At 47.7% G+C, this 19,365-nt stretch overlaps 1 protein-coding gene across 2 annotated transcripts in view; it reads right to left on the bottom strand.

Moving 5' to 3' along the window:
* Positions 1 to 19: 19 nt before the first annotated feature.
* ALK (ALK receptor tyrosine kinase) overlaps positions 20 to 19,365 on the bottom strand; it is a 281,080-nt gene continuing 261,734 nt past the window's right edge. For both annotated transcript variants that reach the window (XM_014277243.3, XM_055726060.1), the window contains 10 exons: positions 17,850 to 18,036; positions 15,502 to 15,592; positions 14,509 to 14,573; positions 13,440 to 13,569; positions 7,693 to 7,790; positions 6,541 to 6,633; positions 4,711 to 4,812; positions 3,366 to 3,500; positions 2,710 to 2,800; positions 20 to 1,400 (listed from right to left, as the gene is read on the bottom strand). In XM_014277243.3, coding sequence (XP_014132718.2) covers positions 696 to 1,400; positions 2,710 to 2,800; positions 3,366 to 3,500; positions 4,711 to 4,812; positions 6,541 to 6,633; positions 7,693 to 7,790; positions 13,440 to 13,569; positions 14,509 to 14,573; positions 15,502 to 15,592; positions 17,850 to 18,036 — 1,697 coding nt within the window. In that variant the 3' untranslated portion in view covers positions 20 to 695. The remainder of the gene's footprint in view (positions 1,401 to 2,709; positions 2,801 to 3,365; positions 3,501 to 4,710; positions 4,813 to 6,540; positions 6,634 to 7,692; positions 7,791 to 13,439; positions 13,570 to 14,508; positions 14,574 to 15,501; positions 15,593 to 17,849; positions 18,037 to 19,365) is intronic.

Genomic DNA, 19,365 nt, shown 5'->3' with positions numbered 1-19,365 from the left:
AAACCACCACCACCCCCCCCGCAGAATGCCTCATAGCATCTACAGCCACCCTCCACGCTTCCTCTCTCTCCTTCAGTATGACCCGTGGCTTCCCATTGCCCTGCCAACACCCCCGTAAGTGCTGTGCATTCAAGGACTTTCGAAGACCGGGCTGTAGCTGGAACACAACTCGGGAACGTGCCACCGCCTCACCATTCGGCGCTGTCCTATCCTTCAGTTTGGATAGAGGCTGCTCTCCCCAGACCCACTACAACCTCTGCCAGCTGCAGGAGATCTCCAGGTGTTCCACAGCAACCACAAGTTTGGCACGGAAAAACCCCAGACATGAAACACTCGAGGCAGCAAGCTGCGGCTTTACACACAAGCAGAGAACGCACAACTGAGAAAAGCTCACAGGAAGGGCATGACAACAACCATGCGTATGAGTTGATGCAACAGCAGCTGGGCCTTGCAGTTCACATCTGTTCCCTGTATCCTCCCTCCCGCTCGTTTCTTTTACTCTGTTGGGGCTCTGGTGAGTTGAAGCCTCTCGGGTTAGTTGAAATGACAGCTTCGAGGGTGGCACTTTTGGAGCAAGTTTGGCACAAAACGGAAGGTAATGCTGTTGGATCCCTTGCTCGTGGTGTGGCGGGTAACAGGACATCTCTTCAAGGCTCAGGGGCCACGGGGGGGAAAGTCAAGAGGGTCGAGGGCCCTCACGGCCCCTGCTGGGTTATGTGGCTCTTGTTTCTAAGGACAGGGTCCTCGTAACTGCTAGCACAAGGTGGTGTGGAGGCTTCCAAGGGTAAGCCCTGCTGTTGGTATCCGTAGTTGACATTCCCACAGGGGAAGTGGCGGAGCCTAAAGAGAGGCACTTCTTTGACACTTGCTGTTAGGGAAGATGGCTCTAATAGCAGGGAGGAGCCGGGCAGCCTGCCAGTCACAATGGTGGGCCCCATAGTACAGTTTCCTTCCTGTCCCAAACTCTCCCTCTCGGGCATCTCCTTCTCCAGCAGAGAACTGTTTTTGCTGGCCTGCTTCTCTGCAAACCAGGAACCGTAGGTCGGATTCCAGAGGTTGGTGGGCTTGTTTCTGGAGCCCCGGCTTTTGTGCAGCTCAGAAGGGGGATTGGACTGGGCATAGGCCATGTTGATGTGTCCCCCCGCTGAGGCTGACTGCACCTTCCCCAGTGCCGGCGGTTCCAGGGCTCCCACTTTCCCTAGAGCTTTTCCAGCAGCGATGGCTGACGGCAGGGGTGGTGGAGATGGGAGAGTTTGCTTGTCATCCTTTCTGTCCTGGTGTGTGGAGACCAAGAGAGGAGGAATTCCTTCGGGGTCATTGGGGCGCATTGCTACCTTCTCCTCCTCCTCAGCTGACGGGCCATATTCTACTGGCAAAGCGGTGTTGATGACATCTGGATCCTGCCAGAGAGAACAACGAGAATTCCTCAAAGTCTGCTACCATCATGCACACTCGGGCTTGCTTGAAAGCCCAACACACCTGACAGTTGTCATGCCATGGCCACAGAGCATTGCTCCCACTACCTGGAGTCCCCATTCCCTCTGTAGAGGTTGCTGAGAAAATGCAGTTAGCTGTGAGATGCAATGGGATACCCTTAAAATAAAACTCTAAAAAGAAAGCAACCCTAAAACTCACCACAGAACAGCAGAGGCACAAAACCAATGAAAAACATTTTTATGTCCAGCCAAATCTCCTGTGGGAATGTTGTTTTGGAATCTATATGATCTCAAAGTTCATAACATTCTCAGATAATACTGAGAAAGTTTCAGCCACGAAGTATTGCCTCCATACAATGAGGGAGGAATGGGAATGCAGAGAGAAGGCAATGCTGGCAGACCCCTTGAAGCCCGAATCCATAGGGACTGCAGTTCTGAGCTATTTAAGCAGTTTCAAAAGTTAAACTGAGAGAAAAATGTGGTGATCTGGGCAAGCTTTAAGTACTGCTAGATGCCATGGCAAGCTATAGATAGCAGGAAACAATGCCTCCCAACCCCACGATCCAAACACACATGAAAAACAGACCGAGCCTCCCAAACAGCGAGGGAAAGCAAACTGACTGAGGCAAGTAACTGTGAGAGGCCACACAAGAAGCCTGCACCGATGCAGGCAGCAAACTGCTTTCCAAGCCACTCCTCATAAGCTAAAAATCATGGTAAAAAAAATAATAATCGGATTTCAGCCTGGAAAGCCAGCCACATCCTTGCCCCCTCGGCTAGCCTTAGAAGCCCACTGCTTCAGCATGGCTGTCTCCACCTGCCTTCTCCAGCGCAGCCAGATTCCAAAACTTGCTGACAGCTGCAGAAGCCACCTGCAAAGGGTGCTCTGAGCCAGGAGCATTGCTGCGCCGCGCTGACCCTGTCTGAAGGGTAAACGCTGCGATGGCGTGGCTGACATGGAGCGTGTGAAGCGCACACAGGCACTGACCTGTTTTAGCTCTTTTGCTTGTTGGAATCTTGCCTGTATAAACAGGCAGAGCTACAGATCTGCTGTTGGTAAAGCCGTGTGAGCCTGTGCCTTTCAGCAGTGAAAGACAGGAAGGATCGGCCACCTGATGAGGCAAACATCCCAGCCACCCGCCCGGGCTGAGCTCAGCCTCCCTGGACCACTGACTGCAGGGATGTGGTGCTGCCTTCTCATCTCGTGCCCTAGAGCACTCCTCAAGAAGAACCCTCTCCACCCATCTCATCTGAGATGCATGCACACCGATACCTGAGTGCAGTACTCTATCCTCTCCAGGATTATGGCAAAATTTGGCCGGTCTTCAGGCTGGTGCTGCCAACACTGGGTCATAATGCGGTAACTGGAAGAGCAGAATGGGAGATGCTTATAAATGGCAGATCCTGTGGGTACATACCAGCTGGTCACTGCAGCTCAGAAACCATGAGCGCGCATCACCGCTCTGACTTCTAATATTTAAGGGTGCTCTGCATTCCCCGGAGCTGGACAACTGATGTACTGGTAACCACCGAAACACGGCCACCAGAGGGGTGAAATCCACAGCACATCAGAGAAATAACTCACCCACCCAAAATCCCATGGGCGGTTCACTAAAGGTAGGCAGGACTACAGATAATGGAACCCAGTTTTCCCTGCCTGTGAACAGTCTTAAGCACTTGCAGTTTCCCAGCTAACCCAAGAGACAGAAATACTGCAGCGTCTTTGACCGAACAAGCAGTGGCCAGTACTTCTCGAAGGGGCCCCACGTTATTCTCCAAAACAGACAGAAAAATTAAAGAGCAGAGAAGTCACTGGCAGTCCGATCTAGCCATGATAAGAGTAATCTTAGAAGTCAATAACCTTTGAGTAGAGAACAGCATTTGAAACAGAAACTTATTTGCATGAATATATCAGTTAGTGTCTCATACACAGGGCCAGGGCAGTTTTTAGGTGGATCCATCCTTCCTCCATTGGTGACAAACTCCAGAACCTCCTGGTTACTTTTGCTAGGGTAGGGCATGTATCCCAACGAGAATATCTCCCACAGCAATACGCCAAAGGACCTGAATACAGAAGTGAAGAAAAACAAAGTGAAGGAGACGGGAATGACCATCGCCGAGGGGCAGTGCCCTCAGGTGCAGTGCTGTCACCGTTGCTTTTTGCAGCCTGTGCTCAGGCAGCTTGTGGAAATCACCGCTGCGGGATTCAGACATCAAAAACCTGCACACTTGTAATGGTGGCCTTTGAATCATTTAATGACTAGTAGTTGACTGTTAAGTGAGTGAAGTCTACAACACAGGCAGATAAATATGGTTGCTTTGCCCTTGTACTTGCACTGTTCCCCTGGGTGTAACAAATGTGAAAGTCAGGTTATGCTTTTCTGAGACCCCAGCCACTGCTGGAGGCAGGACTGGATGGAGCAGTGGCCTGATCACTTATGACAAACTTTTTCTCTTGAATAAACTACCCTGCCTGAAATAACATGCCAGTGAATCCCCACGGATGCCCTGAGCCCCATAGCCCCCGCCTGTAGCTCAGAGCACAGTAAGGACGTTCTGAAGCTAACACCACAGCCCTGGGGCTGGGTGGTGTGGCCTGCAGAGCCCTGGGGACCATGGCTGGGACGGGACCCCCTCCAAAGCATTAATCTGGCCAGCTGCTTGCAAGTCACGGTCTCGATGAAAATTGCAAAGAACAACAATGCGAAAGGCTTCGGCTTGGTGCCGAGACAGCTCGGCTGTACGGGGGTGCACCTCTGACCCTCTGCTGCAGCTCGCTCAGGACCTGCGTCCTGACCACCAGCCTCGTCCCCTCCACACACATCCCCAGCTCTTGCCTCCTGCCCACCCAATTTCCCTTCCCCTCCAGCCACCAGCAACTCCAGAGCTTACAGTGGTGCTGCAGGCCAACAGAAAGGTGACAGCCACAATACATGACACACTTCTCCCTCACTGGCAGGACGGATCCTGCCTGCAGTCTCCCGTGCTGCTTTCCTCAGCATGGAACTAACACTTTCCTCCCTGTAGCAGCAAAGTAGCACCTGCATCTGCCTCAACCTCCCTTCCCTGCCTGCTTACCGCCCCAGCAGCACCCACCTTTGCACAGGTCTGACCTTTCTGTTCCCTTATCTCCTCTGAGATCACTGGCTCTGGAAGACCCAGCTTGTCTTTTTAGTAAAGGAGAAATGAACAAGAACACGCATTTCTTACAAAATATTCACACTCTAAAAAGGGGTTACAAGACAGACCGGACAGAGGAGGAAAGGAAGCGCACCATGTGTCTGTTTTTGATGTAAATATCCCTTCCATGAAAGCCTCAGGAGGCATCCATTTGACAGGCAACATTGCACACCCACCCTTCCGATAGTAACTGGCTCTGCAAAGAACAAACAAAACAGAAAGTCAGCCAAGAATTCAGAAAATGCCATTAACTGGGGATTTTTAAAATTACAAATATTAAAACCATGAGCCAGAGGAGAGACTAATTTAGGCTAAACAGCATGGCAGAGAAAATGCTGGAGACCTGTTCCTTCTCCCAAACCCGGTGGAAATGGGCAGGCTGTGGAAGGACTGCCCTGATCCACCTCACCTGAGGCCTGAGCTGGTGAGCCCAAGTCACCCTTAGCTGTGTGCACACCCTAGTGAATTACTCACATGGTGAACTGCCTCTGGCAGCGCTGTCCTGCTGCTCTTCCCAGCCACAGCAGGATCTCCACCTCACCTCACAAGTGGTCACCTTGAGCTTCCCCACCAAAAATAAACAAAGCCTGTCCCACAGGTACCCAGTCTAAAGCACTGAGAGTGAAATCCCAACCCCTCTGTAAGAATGAGGAGCTCGGTGGAGAGGATGCTTGGCTGTTAGAGCTGGGGCAGTGGTACAAAACCCACCTCCCGTGCTCCTGAGACAGGAATTAGTCTTTAGTGTCGTCATTTAAAATCAAACCCGCAAGCCCCAAATCCTGTGCGGGCAGCTGCAGGAGGCTGCTCACGCAAGCTGGTATCACTGTTCGTAACTCCACAGCCTGAGCATCCAAAGGATTTTCCTGGACACAGAAACATGTGCAAACTTCAAAGGCACCTTTGAAAACTTAGCACCAAAGCATTCATCTTGGCAGTCGGTTCTGCTCGTTGTGTGACTGTGACAGATGCTACTTTGTCCCAGCAGAGTCCATCTGACAGCGGGGCAGAGTGGGAGCGCTTTGCCAAGGGAGGCGGGGGTGGGGTGGGGGGGTGGCGGGGGAAGAAGCTCTAATGATACACTTGGGTTTTTGAAGGTAGAACTCTGCTTGCATCACCCCAGGCTGCAAAACTGTCAAGATCTCAAGCTAAGCAGAGCCGGGCCTGGCTTACTAATTGCACAGGAGAATCTCCAGGCAGGAAAAATAGAAGGCAATGCACTGGAATAAACAGCGCAGGTGACCGAGTACAAGGCATTCCTTTCTCGAGTCAGAGGCAGATCAATTCCTCAGCACAGCAGGACACAGCGCTGCGCTTCTGGAGGCGCTATCTGGAATATAAGGTATCAAACTGCAGCCCTGACTACTTGTGGTCATTAAAGACTTTCTGGCACTTCTTGCAAGAGCAGAGTAGTTAACCCTGCGTCCTGGCTGAATTCCAGTTTGGTGATTACATTTTCCTGACCTTCCTCTGCACCTTCCTCCTTTATCTGCAGTAAATCAAGGAGATTTACCGATGAATCCAAACCAAAGGGGCAGGGGTGGTATCAAGAAGAGAGATTAAACTCAGAATGATTTGGGACGACAAAACAAAAGGGCACGTCAACAAAAGGGCCATTCAGTTGCAGAAAGTAAAGACAAGAAACTGAGGACAGAGTGTAAGAGGGAGGGAAAACACCTTCTATGACCATCAGACTTCATTACCCAGAAGAAAGCCCTCAGGAGTGGGAAAAGTCTCCAGAGCACCGGTTGATTATAGGTGATGGCAAACACCAAAAAAAGCACGAGCTGGGATCCATCAGGGTGGGATCTCTCCACACTCGCCTTGCTAGGGTTAGGCAAGCAGCACGCCAGCCTGCTCTCCTGCACAAACACTGCTTACTTTAGTGAGCTTCCACCTGTGGAGACCCCGGGCTTAGCTCTGCTACCTGTATATATCCCGGGCCATTCCAAAGTCTCCAATTTTAGCCACTCTCCCAGGCCCTCGACAGGTAAGGAGGCAGTTCCTGGCAGCAATATCCCTACAAGGAATAGGAAGAAAAGCAACAGAAAGAGAAGAACCACTTAATCATTCGACAATTCCACAAGCCAAAGAGAAAACAAAGAATAGTATCTACATTCCTGAGCTGCAGAGAGCCCACAGCAGCCAGAAAAGTCAGTGTTTATGGATAACTAGTGATGTCCCAAATTCCAGTCTACCCCAAGAGCAGGAGCAGTTCTGCTCCTTAACATTTCCTCTTTCAACTTCACATCGCATCTGCCAGTGAAAGGCTGGGTCTCCCGTGAGCCTCCCTTCACCCCAGGAGGTATTTTTAAGTCTCTGAGGAGTCGCACGCGATGGGACTGATTTCAGTGATGGTCCCAGTATCAAGCTGCGTGGGAGATGATCCCCTGACCTGTTCCTAGTGTGCTTGTTCAAATCCTGCCAAACAGCTGTCGTACGGTCAGAGTCAGGAAGACTAAAGGTATAGGCCTGAATCTGTGTACGCAGCTGAAGCTCCAGCTCCACCTCTGCTGTGCTGAAATGAGCCCTGAGGTCTGACCACCACGGCAGCAGACCCGGTGGGTAACTCTTCTAGAAGAGTGAACTACAGTCCCTCTCTCCTCATCTCTGCTCAATGGGCAGAATTTTAGTCACTTGCCAAACACTCCGTTCCGCAGGAGCAGGTAACAACAGTGACGGGGTGTTGCACTTCTGTACTTGTACAGCTGCTCTTCAAGAGGGAGAAGGAAAGGGTTTCAGAATGAGCAGAAGGGCACTAAGCAGAATGCGTGATGGGGAGAGCTTTGAGGACTTCTGTCACGAGACTGTGCTTCTGTTCGCAGAGTAGCCAAACAGGCTGCACACGGCAGGCACCGAGACAGAGCTCAGGATCTTTGGTAAAGCTATGGACCTCTGCAACCTGATATAGAGGAGATTTTCTGTTAATTACTTCTATTATTCGGATTTTAGCTACCTTGTTTAGAGGTATCCAGCCACTAGAGTGCAGCAGGACATAAACATACTAAGCAGGGCATTACGCGTTGGTGTTGGCCTGGATGCAAGTCATGCCCGTGCTGACACAGACGTGGTCACCTACCTGTGAATGAAGTGGTTCTCCTCCAGGTACTGACACCCACAAGCAATGTCACGAGCCACGTGGAGCAAGTCCAGCATGGAAAGGGAGGAGGGCTGATTCTACCAAAAGACAAGGGACAGAAGTGGGTTAAAAGCAAGGACATGGCATGATTCATCACCAATACAGCACTGGGAACTCTCCAACAAGTGACAGCTCAGATTATACAAAGGGATTACAAAAATGCACAAGAGAGAGTTCATATCCATGAACTATACAAAGGACGTGCAAGCACCATGTCACCCAAATCCCAGGGACAGAATCAGAACAGCTGGATCTGACTTTCCAACTCCATTGGGATGCCCCTGTAGGAATTTCCCCCGGTTCTCATGGGAGATGATACTCAATTTTCTGCATGATTTTTAAGGAGATCTGTAACCTGAACTGGTCCTCACTCCGTTTCTCTGTATTATTGCTAGCTCCTCTCTAGAGTCACCTTAAACAATGAGAATGACATTTTGTGTAACGGCATGAGTCACATTTGCTTTTTCCCTCCTCCACATCTGTGTAGGTTTTATCTTGCCCCTCAGAGCGCTGACACAGGTTTGTGTAGCCAACGGCTATGGAAGACTCGGGCTGCCAACTTCTTGTTCCTGCCCCTCTGATGAAGTCTACAGCCCTTGCCAGAAGGAGCCAGATGCTTTAGTGAAAAGGGCAGGCTTAGCACTGGCTCGTGTTTGCCAGCCTCTGAAGCCAAACCATCAGCTTGTGCACTGAGGTGTGAATCAGTGAGCCCTGCGGCCAGTCCCCTGGGGGAGGAGGAAATCGCTGCTGCTCGTGGGGTGAAGACGAACAACTGGGTGGCAGCGACTGCTTTATTCCACAGCAGCCATTTGCTAGCAAAGTGTTTATGAGCCTTAGTTACCGGACCAAACAAGCCTATCCCACCCTCCAGCTCTCTCATATGACTCCTACCACTGTGCCCAAAAGGCACGCCTGCCCGTGGGCCTCCCCAGCAGTGCACAACCCAGCACAGGCTCTCCAGTGACAGGGACTGCTGGCTCTGCCAGCCCGTCTGTTGGGATGGAACAGACCTCCGGACTGAAGCGATGCTGTGCTGGCCATGCCACCTGACCTAAACCACTGCTACCTGGGACTGGAAATAAGTCCAGGCTCTGCAGCAGGTAGCAGCCAGTAGTTAATCAGTGAGCGTCGGCTGGTAAAACCTAAAAAGTCTTAATGTCTTCTGAAGAGATTAGGGAAAACCTGGCCTCAGTATTTGACTAATGAAATAATTGAAAAATGCTGCATCTCCGTGTGAAGAAAGCCTGGGTTTTTTTCAGTGCAGTGCCATAAAACAAAATCGTTTGTGACTATGTACCACCTGCCTGTATTTTATTATTTATGCAATATCATGCATTGCATATATATACTTAACTGATCCTTTAAAACACTGGACTGCATCTTCCCCTAAGCCTTTCTTTTTGTAGAGTAACCATTTCCTGGAAACGTAAAGCCTCTCCACCCTTGCCCCTTTTGTGGGGAAGGGGACTAATCTTTTTTACTTCTATGAGTTACAGTGACTCACCAGCTACACAAGACGGCTACAGTAAGAAAGGATGCAGATGCTTTCTTTCTCCCTTCCAGGGCATAACCAAAGGGAAATTAATATCTCAGTCTACCCATTTTCTCCTCTTCTGAGCAAAGGTCAGAAACCTGAAGTGAAAATCCAGTAAAAAGCCCAATTCTTTACTGTGCAATCGATGCCAGACCTGAGCTGTACTGCAAGGCAGTCAGCTGAAGCTACAAGCTGATCTGAACACTGTAGCTTTTTTCTCTTTTTTCCTTTTTTCCCTTCCTACCCCCTCCTTGGATGAATTCCTTCTACCTTCCATAGTCTTAAAACAGATGTGACTGCCCAGCCAAGGGCAATTTAGCCAAGTAATTTGTTTGAGAAATGGAGGTTTGGGATTCATTTTGCAAGGGGAGCAGCCTTGAGACACCCAAGGATTCACTTTATGGCTTTTGCTGCCCAGATGAATGGACAATGCCAGCTGCAGTGCACCGCCTCTCAGAGCAGCGGGCACGCTGGAAGCACCACTGTCACAACTCCCTGTACAAGGCTGAATCTTGCTAAAGGTGAATGAAATTCTGTGTATTGTTCAGTGTAATCACTGCTCTGTGCAACAGGCTGCAAAGCACAAAGCAGGGGAATCATTTATCCACATACAATTTATCTTCCAGAGCTGTTCTTTGATTGCTGTGCTATGTGTGAGAAAGACCAGCACGGAACTTCCCAGAACGGACAACTCTGCAATGCCCGTAATGAGCAAAGGCTCCAATTCCAGGCGCCTCTGAATCTACCAGACTGCCTCTCTCCAGATGAGGGGGAAGGGGTAATAGATGTGGAATTTTATTAGAACTGGAACACAGAAACCCTTCAGGGTTGTAAACCCTGGACCCATGGAGAAGTATGAATCTGAAGCTTATGGAGTAGACCTGGCTGGCATAAACTGAGACTATTCCACAAGAGTTATTGGCATTGTATCAGTGATGCTGGATGAACATTTGGCTTACACATACGATCATTCTTGCTTAGAGTCCAGAAAAATCATTACATGCTGGCTAACCATTGCTTTCATTATTTACAAGAACACAGGTGAGTAACATACAATAACCTGGGCTGGCAGCATCTTGATCTCCCATTAAGTTGGATCCCATGTCCTGATACCTCCTGCAGTAGCTCTAACTTCCCATTTCACATCCCTTGCCATGTCTTAAGTTCCCTCTTCCCTTGCCTCACCTTCTCCACCATTCCCGCTGCTCCCTTCCACGCTTTTCAGTGGCTGGGCGTGTGGCAGCATGCTGTGTGTGTCTTGCTCCAAGTCACACATGTTCTTGCTGGACAGTGGCAAGCCAAACAAGGCAACTGTTTTGCTTGGTGGTTACTCTAGCGTGGTGCTTTCTTTTTCCTGAGGCCTTAGAATTAATGCCAAGTTAATGCCTTTTGCACCTCTGTTAAATTTGACTGAAACTGGCAAATGAATTGGAAGTTACTGGCAGGGAAGTAGGGAGAGCAACGGGGGAAAGAAGGTACAGAATGAACACTTAAATCTCTCTCTTGCAATCAGGTTGAAAGCAGAAGTAGGTGGGAAAGACAAGGTAGTAAGGAAATCAGCTGAAAAATACAAAAATGGAAAAAACCCAAGGGGAAATGATAACAGTAATTTATACTGCGCATACTGCACCGTAAGCAGTGCACCTCTGTTACTGAGTCAGTCAGCAAGGTCTTGTGTGTTCTACTAATTCCTGTTGGAAGCAAAGCTCATCAAAGCCTGTTTCCCTGCACTGTCCCTTGTCTTTCCTTCCCTTTAATGGGCCTGCAAAACTAGAGGTCCAGTCCGCTATGCCTTCCTTCTGCCTGTCTTCCTCGAACGGGCAATAGGAGGGACAAAGCAGCTCAGGGTTCATTAAGAGCAGTGCAAAGGTACGTCCAGCAGTGCTGAGCCGTGGGCTTTATGTTGAGAGACTTTGTCACACCTCAACTGTACACAGAGGGTAAATCCATTTCCACAGCTGGATCCCAGACCTCACAGAGCACAACGCCCCGCACACGTCTCTCATCAATCAGTCTCAGAGCCAGCACTCAAACACCTGCACCAGAGGCTGATTTCTCAGCGCTCACAGGTGCCATTAGCCCCTCATAAGCTGCCCTGGCAGCCAGGCAATGAATTACCCTGTCATTCTTGCAAAGTAGCTGCCACATGGGATAGTAGCAGAAGCAGGGCAAGGCAAGGGGAAGGGAGGAGTCAGAAGTGGAGCAGAAACGTGTAGATCTGTGTCTGCACACAGTCAGGCTGTCCACATTCACCCAGCTGTTAAAGAGGGGCTGGAAGCTGTTTATCTGAATCAGCTCCAGCTTGCAACTGCCCGTCCGCACTGAAGCCATCTGCTTTCCCAAAGTGTGACAGGGACAGAGCAGGAAACAGCAGCAGCAGCAGTCCTAGGTCTGCTTCAGTCCTGGGAGCAAGTTAAAAACACAGGAATAGGGGAGGATCTTCAAGGTGCTGGGAACAGCCCTCTGTGTAGTAGTAGTTATGGTCAGTCTCAGGTAAACTCAAACAGCTCAGGAAAGACAAGGAAAGAAGAGGAAAGGAAGGAGAGACTGTGAAGGGAGAAAGAGAAATACCTAGGAAAAATAATGTATGCGGTGCCTGGAGTGAACCATCCACCTCTTCTGACGTAGCTGTCACTGGGGTTGCACAGAGCTACCGCTAACAGCAATGGAAACCCTGGCACGCAAGGAAGAACTCATGACTGGGGTAGGGGCAAACAGAAAGGAACAATTCGGATCAGAAGGCTCCCATGACTGCATCCTATAAAGATTAAGGGGGGGGGGGGGGGGGGCAGGCAAGACATCTTACAAATATTAAGTAGAAAAGCAACTGGTTCATTTTACTGCAAGTAGGTACTGAAGTCCTGCTGTTCAGGACTAATGTATTCTGTGCTTCCTCACAAGACCCTGATCATTACTGAGCTGGCTTCTCTTAACTTAATGAGCCCAAAAGATGTTTCCATTGCAAAGTGATGGATACCCTTGCCCTACACCATCCTGTTTCACCTGGCACTTCACACCTAGCACAGCCTATCCTGGCAGTTCTGAGCAAAGCACCTACCAGACAGCACCCCCTGCCCCTGCCATTTTGCTGGGTACTGGGTGACAGCAGAGCCCACGCTGAACATGAATTTCCTCATTCACCTACCACCAAGTTCAGTCCATTTGTACAAACTGACAAGAGCATCTCCAGGTGCTACAGAAAACCAACCTCAATTTATAAAAGCTGCTTGCTCAGATTTCAAACATCTTGACTTTCTGGGTGTTTAGCCTTCTTAGTCAGGCAGGAGCCACTTCACTGCAACTTATCCAAGACTGGTGCTCCTGAGCAACACAGACCATTTTAGATGTCTGAAAACCAGACTGCAAGGAAAAAATACAAAACTGATCTGTTTCCAGATGCCTCGAGGAAGTATCTTATTTCTTTCTGTTACAGCCAATTTGTGTCTCTCCTGTACTGATAAAATCCAGCATTTTGCCCTGTGTCAAAGAAACATAGAGACAAAGCATGAAGCTGGGTCCTGGTGCTAAACTTCAACAACATCTGGGTGCCTTTCTGTTCCAGGGACTCCGAGCAAACTATTCTTCTGAAATACCGATTTCTCTCTCAAAGTCATAATGTATTTCTCACACATTTCCAACTGAATGTCATTTGCTATTGATGCTGATTTCAGTGGGAAAATCTTTAAAACTCTGGACTAAAGATATTTGCTGTTAAGTCAACAGCTCCAGCCTGGATTCTCTCCTTGCCTAAGTCAAACAGTTATCCACGGAAATGCACCTGATCAGCAGTTTAAATAATGGATTTATCATTACTAGCTCAACACTTCCACCCAACCTGCCCCCAGATGGTGTGAGGAGTGGAGGAGTAAAGTTTAACTTCTTTTTTCTTAAACTTTGATTTCGTTCCTTCTTTAGATAATATCTGCAATGCTATCTAGCGAAGCCCAGGGATGAGGAACCTCTGCATAACCCCAGCAGCAGCTGTCCCCTATACATCCGTGTGCTGTCCCCATAGTGGTGGTCTAGCAACAGAAATTTTCAGACCCTCTAAAATGCCAGGAAACAGTAGCTGCATGGATCAGCTCTTTTATAGTTATGTATTTACCTTGTGGCAGTAGCTTACTGAATAAAATTCAATTTTCTCTTTTCTTACCGGTCTAGGCCGTGTCTCTCTCAGGAATGATTTCAGGTCACCTCCAGCCATGAGCTCCAGCAGGATGAAACGCGGCAGTGCCTGCAAGCTCACCCCAATACAACGCACGATATTCTGGTGGTTGAACTTGCTGTGGAGACAGGGAGACTCAGTTACGAAGGAACTTTGATCCAAAAAGCAGAATTGCAGAAAAGAATCAAAATGTTTTGCTGTGGGGTATGTTTGTCGGTTTTGGTCTGGGTTTTATTTTTTTTTTCAGAAAGCAACAAATCTCAAAGGTAGGGTAACTGGATAAAGCTAAAGCGCTAGCCCTGCACTCTGTGGCTGTCTGCATAAGTGCAGAAACAGAGGTGGGGAAGGAGTGGCTTTTGCCTGCTTTTCCTCTTCCTATATTCTGTATCCTTTTTGGGCTACAGCAAGACTCGTGGGCCATTGGAAGCAAAGAATGTCTAATAAACAGAGAAAATTCTGCTCCTAAGTTCCCTATCCAAGGGGCAGAATCTGGGCTAGGGCAGAGTACACTGACACAGGGACCTGCTTATGTAGGGGATATTCCTCAAGGTCTAGTCTCTACTACTTCCCTATTTTTCCACACTTCAATGTGATGGGAAACTATTTCCACGGATTCTAGGACTCTAGACGCCACTATTTCTAGGATTCTAGGACGCCACTGAAATGTGACGTGACAGCAGCATTAAATCAATGCAATCTGTTAGCTTTGACTAGTCAAACCCAAACTGCTAAGGTTTGTTTTTACCACATGTTCTGATTTCTAAGAGAAATCAAAGGATCCTATAATCAATTCTGAAAGCTGGGCCTAAAGATTTTCCCTTTGGATAACAAAAACCGGTGTGGACTCTCTTGAAAATTTAGCCCTTGATCATCTGGTGCCTCTTCATCTGTAAGAACAGAAGAGGATGGCAATGCCTGTCTTCTGTAAAATACTGACAGCCGTATGCTGAAACTACTGTATAGATGCATTGCGTGGACATTGCCTCTCAAAGCACCTTCTTTACAGTGCTGGGCTTTTCTAGCCTACACAAGCGCTGTTCATCTTACTCATACACACCTAATAATAAGAGCTTCCATGAGGAAGTCCAGCTCGTCTTGCTCTGAACACACTTCTGGCAATGTCTGAAAAAGAAAGAACAGGTTGACAAGGAGATGTTTAAACTTACAGCGGTAGAACACCTGGCACAAAAGCACTAACATTGTCTGCAGCAATCCTTGTTTCTCTAAAGAGACCTCACTCTAAGATAATAGCTAGTCCATTATTAAACTAGATTGGGAAGCCTGTTGAAAGGTCAATATCAGAACACACGGCCCATCAGTGCCACTGTGCTCCTCCTCCCAGCAAAGGAAATAGCCCGGAGTGCATAGGGAACAGCGCTCAACCTACGGGACTCTGCCGTATAGAGGACGAGGAACGAGACCACAGTCCCTGAGCTCTCTGACAGTTCAATACTCCTACCTCCCAGCAAGACTGTGAACTATCACCAGCCGTAGGACTGTGCTGCTACGTAACCTCTAGGAGAAAGCAAGCTAGCTAGGCTGCTGAAGGCCTGGAGAACCCTACCAGGGTCTCTTAGGATTTAGCTTCACATCCAGTATGTACCCATCCTGTAATGGAGTGGTGAGATCCCTGGAAAACCAGCCACCTCCTGCCTGCAGGCTCCTTGACATATGTGCCAGCTGCTCGTGGCCCTGTGAAGACTTTTGGCCTCTGACTCAAAGGCTTTGGACAGATTACCACACCAGGCGCAGCATATGGAGGACGGACAGAGGATGGATTTATTTCTCATACTTGCAGTCTACTGCAGCTGCATGGGAATCTTTGCCCATTTACTACTTGCAGACCCTTTTAATAGTCGCAGAAGCCCATTTGCTACAAGCTGTATCATCGCTATGATGGATTAAAGTGCTGCAACAGAGCAGCAACCTTTCTAGCCGCATCCTTCAGTACTACAGTAACGCATAATTCATCTTCATTTTTATAATGCATTGGGACTCCTGGGTGAAAAGTGCATGAAACCATCATGATAACTCATACACTGTCACTTACTTTCACAGCCACCTGCAAGGGAGTGGGGTCGCTGGGGATCCCTGCCACCTGACCTTCATATACCTCACCAAAGGCTCCGTGGCCCAAACCCCTGGACAGACCAGAGAAGACAAGAAGGTTTTACTACAGAGAACACATTATAACACTGTGGTCACAGCTCACAGAACGGGCTCACAATTTTCATGGTAGTGAATCAGGGAGAACTGGATATAGACACTGACGATACCACTCCTCACGCTATACAGGGGACCAGACCCTTGATGTGATCTTTCCTGGACTGACAACGTATTTCATTGGTAGGGAAAGCAATCCCCAAAAGTGAACGGTCCCCAGTGACATCAAGCTGCCGGCACTGCAGCGCGTAACAGATAGCTCTCTTCTACAGCTTTGGCATCAGTGCTCTAGAGGTAGGCGCTCCAAAACAGGTCAATAAAGATAGGTCTTAAGTCTTGGTGTTCCCACACCCTGAACACATTAACAGTTCCCATGATGTTTATGCATCACCATTAAAGAAAACATTGAACAAGAAACTAGGAAGCACAATGGTTCTCAAAGGACCTGAATTCTAAACCAAGTATCTTTTCCTGATTTATTTTTTGATTCTGGGTAAGTACCTTAGCTAGTAAATGGTGATGACAGTGCTTTGTAAAGCACTCAGCTCTAGGAATTCATGCTGAGAATCGTTTCTGGCACTGATCATATTATGAAAATTACAGTTTTATTTTGAATAAGGGTACAAGAAAAAAAAGAGAAAGGAATTAAAGTAATCACACAACAGATCCTGTCCTATGTCCTTATGATACAGATTTTGCATACCCGTCTATTCAGCTTTCACTTGCTTAACGTTAAGTTAAATGGTACAACAACCACTACACCACAAACGTGGCATGTCATAACGACAGCGAACTCTGGCAGAGACCGAGGCTGCATCCCAGATCTTGAGTCCCTCTTAAACCTGCATGGGATGCACACTGGGCAATAGGTAGTGTGAGCCTCTTTTAAGAGAAATTCCTGCATCTTGGCCTGGGTAAAAGGTTCTTAATAAGGCTCACTTCTACAATATGCACTTTGCTGGCAGAGCCAGGCTTGGCCTGAAAGCCATGCTGATTCTGTTCTCTGGCCTATTGGCGGATTGCTTTTGCATGGGCTGTGGCCTCCTGTCTGTTCAAACAGGTGCTGCTAAGGGCAATCTGCTCTATTGTTGCATAAGCTCTGTCTATAGTTTTGCCAGGATAAAGACCAGTCCAGGCAGTGAAATCACAGCGAGGACTTGCGTTGCCTGTGACTCAACCACTTCTTTTAATAACATTTTGCAGGTATCAGCTTGAGACGCTATTCTTGGCTATGCCTGACCAACTTATTACAAGCTGAGGGCATAAAACAGATCTCTACAGCTCATAACTCACCCTCTTCCCAAAAAGTTCAGCCTCCCTGCCTTTATTAATTCCCAGCTGTATCCTCTGCTCCCTGCAGCTTGCCACACTTCAAAATTCCTTTCAGAGCCCAAGTGACAAAGGTAGCAGCAACAGAGGGTACACTGGAAACTTCCAGATGCAGTACAGCAAGATGTGCAGGTAAGGGGGAATAAGATAAGAGACAGCAAAACATTGCAGACTGCATAGACTGCTCTGAGCATCATCTTTTTTAGCACCAGCCATTAGCTCCCTAGTCCTCCATGCTCTCCTGCTTCCACTTCTTGGCTTTTTGTGTAAAACTGCGTGGTAACAGGGTAATGTCACATTCACAAGTGGCATGCACTGTACCCTGCAGCAGAGCAATGTGGGAAAGAACTCTGAATTTCCAAGTTTTTCTTAAAATACTATCTCGAACTTTCCAGAAGTTCTGATCTAGACATAATTATTCTGCTGGCTCTATATTCCTGTCTTTTTAATACTGTCTGGCAGTCTCAAGGCCATTGCTTTTCCTGCTCTGGTACTTGAGGTTGTCATTGTCTTTACCAAAGATCCCATCAAATACTTTAAAAGAGCCTCCTACAAGCCTTAGCCTTCCCAGCATTTAATCAGTTAATTCTAGAAACGGGCTGTTAATCACACAGTCTGCAAAAGATGTGTCTGAATGACTGGTGATGACTCTTCAGTTCCTCTCATAATCCCTGAAGACTAACACTGCACCTGTAAAAAGGTCAAGGAGATTGCCAAAGTCTAGTCCCCTCCACACAAGCCTAACTCCTGCAGCTTTACATCTTTCTTATGAAAAGGGGCATGAGTCTAAAAAGTGCACGAGAATTTGTGCGTGCCTGCACAGAGACATGAGTTTGCATCTGTGTAAAACAGCCAGCACACGTGAGCGTGCAGTGTGAGCCATGGGCAAGGCAAAGATGAATTTACCGGATGAGGGAGATGTTTTTTCGAGGCACCTCTTTGAGGTCACTAATGGATGTGGTCTTTCCTGCAAAGCAGTAGTTGGGATTGTAGTCTGTCATAATAGTGGAGGTACGCAGCTTGCTCAGCTTATATTCTGGGCTCTGTAACTCCATCTGCATGGCTTGTAGCTCCTGGTGCTTCCGACGATATACTAAATATGGAGAACACAGTAAACCGGAGACACAGATTGACTTTGGAACAGGACAGCAGCCATACAGCACGTCTCACTGGAATTCACTGTGTGGCCAGATTACAGTGAATCAAACCAGACAGTGACACCATCATATTTCTGTACATCAAATAATTACAGATAGAAAATGGAAACTGAAGTTATTCAGGAAGCTTTGATTTACACGTCCTAGGAAGAAACAGGCTTGCTCATAAACTGTTTGGAAGAAGTAAAATGGATTTCACTTGCAGAGATCTCTGATTTCTGAGGTTTTTGTTTTGTTCTGTTTACTTTAACTGGATCTTCCAAGTATGAGTCCAGTTCCAGACTTGAGGAAGTTGGGGTATAACCAACTTTTCTAAATCACGCAGAAGTGACTAAAACCTGGAATGAATTATAGCATCATATTGTTCAAAATGGATGGACTAAACTGCTACCTCAGAATAAGACACTGTAGATAAAAACAGCTTATTTTGCAAAACTTCCTCTGTTCCTAAACAACAGTTGGACTACATTTGAAATCAGATTATGGTAGTGTTATATTCCTTGAATCACTTCACTGATACTTCTGAAACATCATTAGAAATCACACCTTGAAAGAAGACAGCCTGTGGATATTCCTTGAAATAGTAATTGATATTGCAGTATTTTTTTCAAAGCAAGATGCCAATCGTGAGGAGGTTAAATCACTATTACCCTTACTATTGATTTCTGTGGGAGCTGGATTGAGCCCAAAGACTGTGACGGTAACAGCTATTGCATCTTCTCCAGCAGATGTTGCTCAGGGGAAGAATTTAAGGGGTAAACATGCGCTTGCAAAGGCAGACAGATGCAATGACCTATCCACAAACCCTTCCTGTCCTCCATTTTCCTCCTCATTGCTTTTGCTTTGATTCTTTAAATCGCTGCTCCTTCCTGAGATAGCAATGATAGGCTAGTTGGATGGAAAGAGGATTACTCTTCCGCTCCCTGAGAAGTAATTAGTAATTTTAAAGGAGTACTGTCAGGCCAGAAATCACACATGTAGGACCATGTGTGTGCAACTGATAACTCCCAAAATTCTTAAAACTGAAACAGCTGTGCAAACCTAATTTACTAGTTGCCATTTGCTGCTCTGGGGGCAGCCCTCCCCTCCCCCAGACTATATACGGCATGGACAAAGAAAGGTGGCTGAGCTGTGGTTTGAATCCCTGGCTGCTTTTCCTTGACTCCAATCTATTCTGCTTGCAAACGAATGCAGGTGAGCTACTGTTTAAAATAAGAAAATGAAAGGGTGAAAAACACCTTTCAGAATTTCATGTAAAGATGTTA

Source organism: Falco cherrug, chromosome 13 (genome assembly GCF_023634085.1).
Source record: "Falco cherrug isolate bFalChe1 chromosome 13, bFalChe1.pri, whole genome shotgun sequence".
NCBI lineage: Eukaryota > Metazoa > Chordata > Aves > Falconiformes > Falconidae > Falco > Falco cherrug.
This window is presented reverse-complemented; position numbering and strand designations above follow the sequence as displayed.